At 44.8% G+C, this 12,185-nt stretch overlaps 2 protein-coding genes across 3 annotated transcripts; both read right to left on the bottom strand.

Annotated features, from left to right (window-relative positions):
* On the bottom strand, positions 1-7,193 carry CMTM5 (CKLF like MARVEL transmembrane domain containing 5). Of its 2 annotated transcripts, XM_056810073.1 has the most exons (6): positions 6,536-7,170; positions 6,224-6,445; positions 2,189-2,341; positions 923-1,015; positions 511-595; positions 1-362 (listed from the first exon to the last, which is right to left on the bottom strand). In XM_056810073.1, the coding sequence occupies exons 2-6, from the start codon at positions 6,338-6,340 to the stop codon at positions 352-354; spliced, it is 459 nt and encodes a 152-aa protein (XP_056666051.1). In that variant the 5' UTR covers positions 6,341-6,445; positions 6,536-7,170; the 3' UTR covers positions 1-351. The 2 variants fall into 2 exon arrangements, with proteins under 2 accessions (XP_056666051.1, XP_056666052.1); XM_056810074.1 differs by lacking the exon at positions 2,189-2,341 and having other exon boundaries at positions 6,536-7,193.
* A 359-nt stretch (positions 7,194-7,552) lies between these two features.
* On the bottom strand, positions 7,553-11,075 carry IL25 (interleukin 25). The gene is made up of 3 exons (XM_056815922.1): positions 11,067-11,075; positions 10,308-10,573; positions 7,553-8,421 (listed from the first exon to the last, which is right to left on the bottom strand). The coding sequence occupies exons 1-3, from the start codon at positions 11,073-11,075 to the stop codon at positions 8,160-8,162; spliced, it is 537 nt and encodes a 178-aa protein (XP_056671900.1). The 3' UTR covers positions 7,553-8,159.
* Between the last annotated feature and the right edge of the window lie 1,110 nt (positions 11,076-12,185).

Genomic DNA, 12,185 nt, shown 5'->3' with positions numbered 1-12,185 from the left:
TCAGGGTTTGACACCTTTAATTTGTGAACAGTCTTTGAGACCCTAGGGCTTAGCCACATCCAACCCCTTCCCCAACTTCTCTTCTCTTCCTTCCCTTCCCCCGCAATCTATAGCATCAGTCTGCTACTTTGAACCAGTGGCAACCTGGGTCTTGTTGCTGGAAAGCTGGATGAACACACATTCAGGATTCTGTATGCTTCCTGGGCTTGAGGGAACCTCAAGGAGCAGAAGTATTGTCCCCCTGCTCATTCCTCCTCAGGCTGGTTGGGCTTCTGGAGATCCAACAGGTCTCTGAGGCTTTTAGGAACTACATGATTCATGATAGAAACCAGAACTTCTGAGATTCTCTCACTACTGGTCCCCTGGAAAGATGGTACCCAAAGAAAGGGAAATGAGGTCATGGCTTAGTGCTTCTCTGCCCACCCCTCTTCTGTTGAAAGGTGCTGGTGGAGGGATGGGAAAGAAAAGAACTGATTAGTCTTGGGGTCATGGGACAGCATGCCTACTCACCCTCAGTGGTTCTGGGTGCCATCTCTGTCTGGTAGGTCTTGAATGCATCATAGACAAAGACAAAAACAACGATAACACCAAAAACCTGGGTTGGAGGGGAAGATTTGGAGATTTGGGGTGAAACAGTAGAGGTTGTGAGATTAGACAAAGGAGGAGAAGAGTGAGGGGAGAAGGATGGGATAGAAACAAGTCAGGCAACAGGGTAAGATGCAATGTGCATCTGGGGAAGAAGGGGAATGACCCAGAATATATAGGGCACCCTACCCAAACATCATTCAGCCTCTTTCCCCCAGGGACAAGGTTTGGACTCTCAACTATGGGGCACTCTTTGAAGGACAATGTTGTCTGGTAGAGAAGAGGAGCAGGAGGAAGACAGACAGACTAGGGGTCTGAGAGGCAAAAAGGAACTCACAAAAGCAGCGATGGCAGGTCCCTCCCGAGAGGCTACTGCAGCAAAAGACACAACTAGGAGGATAACAATAGCACTGATACATCGAAGGAAGTCCTGGGGATAGAGGAGAATAGGAATAGATTAAACAAATGAGTCAAGGGTGGGACAATGGTAGGACCAATGTTGAGGAAGCTGGGTAATCCTGAGCACTCAAACTGCTATTCCATTAATGAGCCAACTCACTCTAACTGGGGGTGGGTGGGAGAGTGGAGAAACTGGGATGGAAGAAGGTGGGATGGAAGAGAGTTCAGGAGAGACCTATTGCCACCCCCTGCTCCCCAACTCATGGTCTTCTGGGCTATCTAAGTTTGCAATAGGGCTTGATTATTGGGAAGAAGCGTGGAGTTACTTTACCAGAGGATCCTTAAATTGTCAGGATAGAGCAAGGAAGGTGGGAAGGGTTTAAATCTACTACAAGGGAAGCTTTAGACCCTATGATACTGGACCTCAGATTCCTTCCTGAACTCTACTTCCCCTGATAGTCTGTCTGCAGGGACTGAGTACCTGAGGTTTTAGGTGAAGAAGGAGAGAAAACAAATGGGATGGGAACATTGGGAGAAGGAGGAAGAGGACTTCCAGGACTTCTAGCCTCTTATATTAACAACCAAATCTGCCCACTAACTTGCTATATTGCTTTGAACAAGCTGCTTTCCTCTCTCAGTCTGAGTTTCCAGTCTGTTAAATCTATAGTTCCTTTAAGTACTAAGATGCTATAATCAAATGAATCAGGCATATTAGCTATAAAATCAAAATAAAATGAGCTCTGTTATTATTTTTTTAATCATTACCTTAGAATCAATCCTGTATGTTGGTTTCAAGGCAGAAAAATGGTAAGGGCTAGACAATGAAGGTTAAGTGACTTGCCCAGGGTCACACAGCGAGGAAGTGCTTAAGATCAAATTTGAACCCAGGACCTCTAGTCTCTAGGCCTAGATCTCAATCTACTGAGCCCCCTAGCTGCCCATGAGCTCTATCATTTTTGAGTTATATTAGTGCTTTTTTCTTTCTTTTTTTTAAGGAAGATGGCATCCCTAGATGGCCCCAAATTGAGAATTTAAAGAGGTGGGAAGCAGAGTTTTGGTGTAGAGATAAGGAGAGTGGGTAGATTAGAGACTGACCTGGGCAGAGCAAATGGCAAGAATACCAAGGGAAAATAGTTTGAAAAAGGAAAAGGAAAAAGGGATGGGAATGTCCAAACCAGAGGGCTGGAAGCAACTGCTGTCTCACCAAACAGGGCCAGTTGAGGCGCTGAAAACGCTGGTAGTACTGGGTAGCATAGAGGATGATGAAGGCCAAAGTGATGAGGAACTCAAGCAGGGGGGCTGCCATGTAGGCTGAGATGGAGGCTGCAAAGCACATGGCCATGATGAATGTCAGAGCCTGTAAGGCAGAACCATCCTAAGAACTGAAGGCAATGGACTCCCCAGTGCCCTGGAAGTGTCCAGAATCCTCGACCACCCAGCCTCACAGCCCTCCCAAACCCAGCTTCAGCCTGGCTTTCCCCTTGCCAGGGAGAGACCCAGTCTGACAAAAATTGTCGGTAAAATAATAAATATTAAAAAGTTGTTTTTTTATTTGAAAAGATTTTTTAAGCCAATTTCCATGTAATTATGATGTCTAAGGTTGGCCCTGAGAAAAGACAAGAAATGTTCCTTCCGAATTCCACGTGAAATGCAATGACCTCCAGGAATTGATGCAGAGTGAGAGGAGCAGAACCAGGAAAACATTGTACACAGAGACTGAAATACTGTGGTACAATTGAATGTAATGGACTTCTCCATTAGTGGCGATGCAGTGATCCTGAACAACTTGGAGGGATCTATGAGAAAGAACACTATCCACATCCAGAGGAAAAACTGTGGGAGTAGAAACACAGAAGAAAAACAACTGCTTGATTACATGGGTCGAGGGGATATGATTGGGGATGTAGACTCTAAATGAACATTCTAATGCAAACACCAACAACATGGAAATGGGTTCTGATCAAGGACACATGTAATACCCAGTGGAATTGTGTGTCGGCTACGGGAGGGGTGGGAGGGAGGGGAGGGTGGGAAGGAATATGATTCTTGTGACCAAGAAATAATGTTCTAAATTGACTAAAAAAAAAAAGAAATGTTCCTTCCTCTTTTCCTTGGATGTGGAATACTACATACACAGCCAGACACAACTCCTCTCTCAATTGTTACAAAAGAAGGTTCTTCAGAAGGGATACAGGCAGGGGCAACTAGGTAGACACACTTTCTAGCTGTGTGACTCAGGAAAAGTCACTTAATCCCTATGGCCTAGACCTTGCTGCTCTTCCATCTTAGTACTGATATAAGACAGAAGGAAATATTTTTTTCCTATTAAACATTATTTTATTTGCTCATTTTCAAAGGAAATAATTTTTTTAAAAAAGAAGGTGATACAAGCAAACTGAATTGTGTTGGAATTACCACATCAAATCAATACAAACTTTTTAAAAGCTATACATAGAAATTCACAGGTTCAAATACAAAATCCTTGCATTAGGAGATGCTAATCTTCATTGGCATGGGTCAAATTCATAATAATAAAAGAAAATAATTTTAAAGGATTGGGGGTAGTCATAATGAAACACAAAAGGCATCAAAAAAAAGCTTTTTTTCTTTTTTTGTAATGAGGTTGTCCCTCCTCTATCACCACTGAGTTTCTGAGGGTGTGAATTCACTAAATGGCTAGTGAGCTCCTCCACCTAGTTTAAACATGTTGATTCAGTCAAAAGGTAGACAAAGTAGAGTTAATCCTGTCTAAACAACCTAGTGAGGTACTAAATAGGGGTATTTAAATTATTGTTAACCAAAATGTTAACTCAAAAATAGACAAAGGGAATGAATAAAGGATTCCCTTTCACAAGTATAAACTCAGAATAGACAAATAATTCAAAGAATTTCCTTTCACACCACCTACCAACTCCAGGAAGGTAAAGCAGAAACCAAGATATCAAAAGTCTTTGTCTTCCCTTCCTACACCTCCCATTGAGACATTCTTGTGCCTCTAGGGAATAATGGGTACAAAAACCAGACAGATGAGCAAGGTTAGATTGGGCAAGGTTAATGTTACTAAGGATGATTCCAAGGACTGGGGAGAAGCACTCATAAGATGTAGAGAAAAGAGCCTTGAACTTGGAGGTAGGACATAGGTTCAAATCAATCCTCATTCTGCCAGGATTAAGTGATTCTAGACGTTCATAAGAACTTTAAATCTATGAACTTGTGAACTTACAGCTTTTTCCTGCTCTAAAACAGTTGCTACCACTCCCTGATGTTTTTTAGTTCAACACTCCAAGAATCTCTGATTTCATCCCTACACCAAATTAGTTCCAGATTATTCTAATCTTTCTAGATAACCCCATGAATTGCTATGGCCAAAAAGTAACAACAACAACAACAAAAACCCATCACCTGATGGCCAACCTTCTGTTAAGGAAGCCCCTCTGAAATGAACTCACTTGCCCTTCAGATGACAAATACACAATCTGCCAGCTGGACAAAATTATATTCCTCCAATAGAGCATTTAGACTAAGATGTCTATAGATACTCTTTTTTTTTTTTAACCTTTGCCTTCTGTCTTAGAGTCAATATTGTGAATTGGTTCCAAGGCAGAAGAGCAGTGAGAGCTAGGCAATGGAGGTTAAGTGACTTGCCCAGGGTCACACAGTTAGGAAGTGTCTGAGGCCAGATATGAACCTAGAATCTCCCATCTCTAGGCCTGGCTCTCTATCCACTAAGCCACCCAGCTGCTCCTTCTCTAGATATTCTTTTATCCAGAGTCATAACTAGGAAATTGAAGTTAGAACCTTGTACTGAATGCCAACATCAAAACAGGTTGCAACATCAGTTTCAGATATTCAATATCAGCAAATACAAAAACAAAACAAAACTCTGAACTTTGCACTAAATTATTGAGAATAATTATATAAAACAGGAAGCTACCAGATGGAAATTTCCTCTTCCCAAAAGCTAAACCTCAGGTAGGTTCCTACTCAGCCCTTTACTCCCTCCCCATTCTCCAACCTCTACTGATAGCCTCCCAACAACAATCTCAAGGTGTCCCAGATCTCCCACCCAATTTGATTTAAGGGTACCTGGGCATGTTTTGTTGCAAAAAATTCTAGTTAGAGCCCCCCATTTGCCAAAAGACAAACAAAATCTTTGAACCCATGATGATCACTAAGATTTGAGGTGCAAAATAGCCTTAAAGGAGGGCTTAAATTTTTACTGAAATGAAAAGATCTATGAGTCTTGAAAATAAACTTTGATTAGGGTGAAGAAAAGGAGCATGAGGACGATGAATGGCTAAAAAAAGGAGTGGGGGGGGGGGGGAGAAAGCCAAAAGAATGGAAGGTGGGAGAGATAAAAGTCCCTCCTGGCTTTAAAACTTTGCCTAGAATTACCCTGGCAGGAGAGATTTTTCTTTTTAAGATCTCCAAAAGAAGGAAGACTGCTTCAGTTTCTCCCATTCCTTCTTTATATGTGTGTGTCTCTATATGAGTTTCTATATGAGTCTCTATATCTATGTGGCTGTAACTGACTTTATTTATGTGTCTATCTATATGTGTCTCTATATCTATGTGTATCTCTATAGCTATGTGTCTCTATAGCTGTCTATCTGTATGTCTCTCTGTGTGCCTCTCTATGTGCGTCTCTATCTATATGTGTTTCTATATGTGTCTATCTATATGTGTCTCTATATGTGTCTATATGGGACTATGTGTCTATCTATATGTATCTATCTATGCATCTCTCTATGTGTATCTCTATCTATATGTGTCTATCTATCTCTCCATCTATGTGTGTGTGTTTATCTACATGTGTATCTCTATAGCTGTGTTTCTATATCTATATTTGTCTCTAAATGTGCATCTACATCTATCCCCTCCTTGTGTCTAACTCCAATCCTTCTTGCTGCACCTGGAACCCAGAGAGAAGGAGCCAGGCAAGAGGGTGGGACAAGATGATTGCTAGGAGCCATTGGGTTAGAAGCAAAAGGAGAGACTGGGCTGAGTAAGGAGAGGTTGAGGTAAAGGATGCAGAAGGTGGAGGCAGGAGGCAGAAAGAAGGGAGTTGAATGCAGTTTGAGTGAGTCAGGGAAAGGAGGGAAGCGGTAAAGCTGGAAGGCTGAGCCCCTGGGGAAAGTAAACAGAATCCAGGGAAGGGGAAGGGGGGGGGGGGAGAAACAGGGGAAACAAAGTGAAGTGAGGGGGGAGAGGGACGGGACAGGGCAGGGCTGAGGGTTACCAGCTCAACTTCCAGAAGGATGCCTTTGGGGTTGGTGAGAAAGCTCTTGTCGATGGCGAAGCCCCGAAGCCCCCCAGCTCCCCCGTCCTCTGGAGACTTGTCTCGGGCACTCAGCATTTCTGCAGAGGAGCTGGGGGCTAGGCAGAAGAGTGGTAGACCCGGGTCAGCAGATGGAAAAGGCAAAGAGTCTTCCCTTCTGGTCCCAAGAAGGGAACCGGAAATCTGGAATGGGGAGGGGAAAGGAGAGAGTGATAGAGTGAGGGGAGGAGGGAGAGAGAAAAGCAAAAAGGAGAAATTAGAGGGAAAGATTACCCAAAAATGAGGACGTGCAAGACTGATGAGGAGGGGGGCTTGAGCCGGAATGGTGGGTGAAGTAGAGACGTTTTAGATGGGTAAAAAATATTGCTCCAGGCCAGGGTCCCCTGGACTGTGCCTGCCAGATGTCCCCAGCAGTGCCAGGGAGATGGGAGAAGGAGGCGGGCTAGGTGGCTAAGGACTGGGATGGAGAGAGGGAGTGCTTAAGCCTTCCCCTTTCCCACAGCCAACCCCCGCCCCAAAGGGGAGTCAGAGAAGAGAGCCTCCAAGAGAGAAGAATAGAGGCAGAGAAACAGACAAACTGAAATCCGAAGGGAGAGGGCTGGAGCTCTCCAAAGTCTCTGCACCCTCAGGACTTTGGGGCCAGTGATGAGTCGAATGACTTTCTTGTTCCTGCACTCATCATCACCTTCTCCTCCTCTAACCCCTCCACTCTTCCTTTCCTCCTCTCTCCTTCCCCACCATGGGGGAAGGAAGCTGGACCCCAGCCCAAGCTATCCCCCAGGCCTGGGCTGTGGCCTGCCGGTGGGACCCGAGGACAAAGGGAGATTGTTGGGGGGTAGAGGAGCAGCACTAGGGAACAAGGAGCCAGCTGTGTTCAGCGCTGGCGGCCTCAATGCGCCTCTGTCTCTCCTCCCTGCCTGGCCAGAGTCAGCCTGACCCCCACCCTGGGTATGTGGGGAGCTGGAGGCACAAGGTTCCGGCGGGTGGGGTGGGAAGGGGGGAGTGACAGAACAAAAAGAAAGAAAGGAATCTTAGGAGGAGAAAATTCTTCAGGGCCCAGAGAGGAAACCAGACTAAGGAGAAGATTGGGGGGACAAGACTGTGGGATGTAGGGTGTGGGGACAGGGAGCAGGAAAGGGAGAAGGGTGGAGAACCAAGCTTGGCTAGGAGGTAGAGGGTGGGAACAGGGCTGCCAGGAATGCCAAAAACAACACAGGCTACTTTCATTTCCAAAAATATTTATTTCAACAAGTCTCCAAATATTCAGTCAGAACTCTGTCTCCAGAAATGCCCAGATTCATCATTCTATAGTATAACAAGTTGGCTCCCAAAGGGCCTAGTACAAAAGTTAAACATTTAATGCACATTTCTTGATTGATTGAGAAAAGACCTGGAGAAGGGAGGAAGGGTCCTTTAGGGCAGTGGGGGTGAGGGAGGGTCGTGGAAAGGAGGGCCAAAAATGGAAAGGGGCAGAGTTTGTCTCCTGCAGGCTCCTTCCCTGGAGCAGGCAGCTCCCTCTGCAGATGTCTGGTGACTGCGGAGCAGGATTTCCAGGACCGGGGCTGCAGGGGAAATGTACTGCTACCGACCAGAAAAGAGCAGCCTGCCCCAGAGGATGCCTACCGGCTTTCCAGAGCACAGGCTCACCACCCCAACCTGGTCCCTTCCCCTAAGAGGCTAGTGAGTAGATGGGTCTGGCAAAGGGAAGGAACCAATTGCAGGCTTCTAGCCCTGGAAGAAGACAATCATGCTAACGACCACAATTATCTTCACTTGGGCTCCAAGTTTCCAGGCAAAAAACCTGACGCCCAGAAACTGGTGCTCATCCAACATTCCCTCAGGCATGGAACTAGGTCTGCTGGCACCCAGCTGGGTGGCCTGGCACCCAACTCCTGGGCTAGGCCATGATCCGAGGCAGGACACAGATGCAGGCAAAGGAGACAAGGTAGGTCCTGGGCTCCAGGTAATAACAGTCGCTTCCCTGCTGCTCACCGTGACCGTGGCACGGGCGCCGGTAAAAGACAGTCTGGTTGTGCCAGAGCAGCTCCGAGTTCCCACGGTAGTCTATGTCGTGGCCTGACCGAAGATTGATGCAATGAGGGCACAGGCATCGGGCATGATACAGGTCCTGGGGAAGCCGGTTCTCATCCCTGTCCAACCTGTTGGGATAGTGGGTGCCATGAACCCAGGTGGAAAGAGGCCCAGCGACTTACATTGGGAAGAGGATGGAGGGAGGGACCCGGAGAGATGAGGGGGATTGGAGGAGACCAAAACAACTCCATGAGGATCTAGTTGGACTCTGGGCCATTGGCTATTGTAAAGAGGATCCAGGGGATTCTGGATACCAGCTGAAGGAGGTGAAGGGACTTGCAACCCCCACACACACACACACACAAAGCATTCTACAAAAGGGCCTCCAAACCACAAATTTAGCCTTCTAAGGGGTCTCTGCTTCATGGTTTATCTCATGCCAAGGCTTGGAATTTTGTATTAATTGAGACTGCCAAATAGCTATTGGAAAAAAAAAAAGGACAGGCAGCATGTTGTTATGTAAAGAATTCTGCACTTAAAGAGTCAGAAGACCTAGTGTTCTCTGAGACAGTGACCAGGGCAGGTCCCTGAAACTTAATTTCCCCTTCTGCAAAATGTGAATAATAACTGCTTTACCTACCTCACAAGGTTATTGTAAGGCAAGTACTCTAGAAATCACAAAACAGTACAAAAATCAGTTGTGAATAATCGGGGGGCCTCTATGTAATTTTGGTCCAACTCTATAACTTTCATGAAGTTCCCTTTTCACTCTTCCTAGACCTTTAGGGCTTGGTCAGAGCTCCCTCTGGAGTTAGAGGAATTGGTGTGGAGAATGGGAGGGGATGCGCTCATTCATTTATTCATCCAACAAATTTGTATTATATGGAGATGGGGATACAAAATTAACCTGCCTCCACCACACTTACCAGTCTAATGCTAGGGTTCTTAACCTTTTTTGTGTCATGGACAATCTGCCAAAGCCTATGGACTCTTTGGAACAATGGTTTTAAATCCATAAAATAAAATCCATAAGACTATAATTATAGTATGTTGAAAAACAGTTGCCAATTATATTATTATATGAAAAACAATTACCAAAATATTTTTAAAAACCAATTCGTGGCCCTTGGTTAAGAACCCCCAGTCTAATGGACAGATAAGACCCAAATGTCAATAGCATGTAATTTTGTATGCCGTATTAATAGAGACGTTGGGAGACATCATATTCCTACTTCAAAGATTCATGACTTCATCAAATATGTCCCCACCACCAAAGTAGATCCCAACTTAGCAGGTGGTCCCCGAGAGTTTGTTCATCTGAAAAATTCATCGCTGGGAATAAGACTGGCCTGGTCTTCAGGGAACAGATCCAGCAAGGGAAAGACTCCCTGCTTGGTTAGACCTACCAGAGCCCAAGGTAACCACCACAACATCATGAGGCATTGAAGTAGGACTTCAATGGAGGCAAAATTATACCTCAGCTCGATACAGTTCTTTATGGTTAACAAGAAAGGCAGGCAGATGTTGCCTTAAGGAGGACTTCAGGCACTACTTCCCTCTCCTACTAACCACATATAAATGTGCACCTACACACATACAGGTATATATGAATATGCATTCATATATACATATATGTACCTATATGCATCTATCTATACACACATACACACATATATATATACATACAGACATATATGGATCACCCCAGAGGAACCCCACTCTCCATTTCCTGTATATAATCTATATAACAGAATATAAATACATTCTGTTATAAATTATTCTGTTTTAAAAGATTAATTATTAAATTATAATTATAAATTTATATAAGTAAATCTATAATACAAATTATATATGAATTATAAAACATCAATATTTGTTATAAAATATGAAATCATATAAATTACAAATTTTAGATTCTATAGATTATATACAGGAAATAGAGAGTGGGGTTCAGGAGGGATCCATGGGGGAGAGGCAAGCAGGGGGAAGAATAAGGAAGGGTCAGCGGACTTACACGTATTTCCAGGGAGAGATGGCCCTGGAATTGAGGGGCCCATCCCGGCTGGCCTGGCATTTGAAAGGTTTAGAGACCTCAATATTTGGAACCTGCAGGTTGCTGGAGACTTGCAAGAGTGTGGAAGGTACACTGTTCCTCTGCAGCCATTCCTCAGAAAAGCCTTGCCCCTGGTGGCAGCAGCCCCTGTGGTGATGATTATAATCCCTCCGAAGCCGTAGGTTCAGGGCCTGGGTCCCTAAGGCCACCACCAGGATTCCAGTCAACTGCAGAAATCAAAAAAGAGGAAGGATGGGGAGGGAGAAAAAGGGGAGGCTCCAGTTGTCTCCCTAGCTTGCAGCCCCTAGTTCCAAACCTCCACTCCAGTTCCCAGTCCCCCAAGAGACTGTCCCTCGGAGAGTCTGACCTCTAGCTCCACCAGGGCCCCTCAGACCATCTCCCCAGCCTAGGATCATGGAATAGTTGGCCTGGAATGGACTTTAAAGGTCATCTAAGCCAGTCTCCTTCTTTCACAAATGACATCCTTAAGACTTGGAGGAGCCTCAGCGCCACCGTATAATAGAGTTGTCAGACTCAGATCTCCTAACTCTACGCCCAGAATTCTTCCCACTAAGCCATGCTCTCCCCACAGCGGAGAGTTCCTCAGCTCCATCCATCCTTGCCCCCTAGCCAGCTCTATTCCAGCCTCTCCCCATCTTCCTGAGCCTCGGGACCTCAAGTCCGAGGCTTTACCCGAGCCCTGCCATCCTGTTCACTCACCCAGTACATGCCGGACGAAGCCAGGATACTGGACACAGAGGTGCTGGGAAGGACTGGCCAGAGTGAAGCTGATGCCCAGGGACTCCTGGTTTTATTAACCTCAACCTGATTTGACATTCAAATTCAGTATTTCCAGGGAGTGGCAATACTAATTAAGTCAAGTTGCTGAGGGCCTTGAATTATCTTTTTTATCTCCTAGAAGCAAGTAATGATTTTGAAGATGTGTGTGAACTCAGCTGTATCTCAGTTTCCTCATCTGTAAAATAGGGAGGGGAGGATCTCCAGGAAAGCAAGAGGATGTGAAACTGTATCCTAGGAGAACTGGTTGAAGGAAATGGAAACCGTATACCCTGGGAAAGACTTCGGCTGCATTTAATATCTAGCTTCAAATAGTATATTATCAGCTAGAAGAAAAATTAAATTTATGTAACAGGAAATGGATTGGATTTATACTCTGTGTCTCTTAGAAGTGGCCGTGCCGTTTGACCTCAGAGACCAGAATTGCCAGCGCAACAGGTACAAGTTCAAAAGAGGTAAATTTGGGTCCAATATAATGGGGAAATTTCCCAACAATCAGAACAGTCTAAAAATGTAATGGATTGATTGTAGAGGGGTAGGAGGGGAATGTGTTCCCCAGGGACAGGGGCTAGATAACCATTCATTGGGGTGCTACAACTTGCTGGCAGGGATTCTTTAACCTGGAGGCCTTGAGCTTGAGTTGTTTTATTAAAATGTTGATCATTGTATTTCAATATAATTCATTTCCTTCATAAAAATGATGTTCTTAAATGCATAAGATAAAATAGCTGCCTATTTTATCTTATGCACTTAAGAACATTATTTTGAGAAGGAGCCCATAGACTTTGACAGACTGCCAATAAAGTCCATGACACTGAGAAAGTTAAGAACCCTTGACCTAGAGGGAATTCCTGTTTAAATACAGGTTGGACCAGATACCATCAGAGGGCCCTTCCATGATTCCATTGGGCCTTCTCTATCTAAAAAGAGTATTGCAGGAAATCAAATGAGATCATAAACATGGAAGCTTTGGCCAATGTGGCAAGGGGAGGAGTAATAAGCTATTAATTATCTGGTCATTGTCTGTTCTGTGGCATAATT

Source organism: Monodelphis domestica, chromosome 1 (assembly GCF_027887165.1).
Source record: "Monodelphis domestica isolate mMonDom1 chromosome 1, mMonDom1.pri, whole genome shotgun sequence".
NCBI lineage: Eukaryota > Metazoa > Chordata > Mammalia > Didelphimorphia > Didelphidae > Monodelphis > Monodelphis domestica.
Note: the sequence above shows the minus strand (reverse complement) of the source record. Positions and strands in the feature narration are given on the sequence as shown.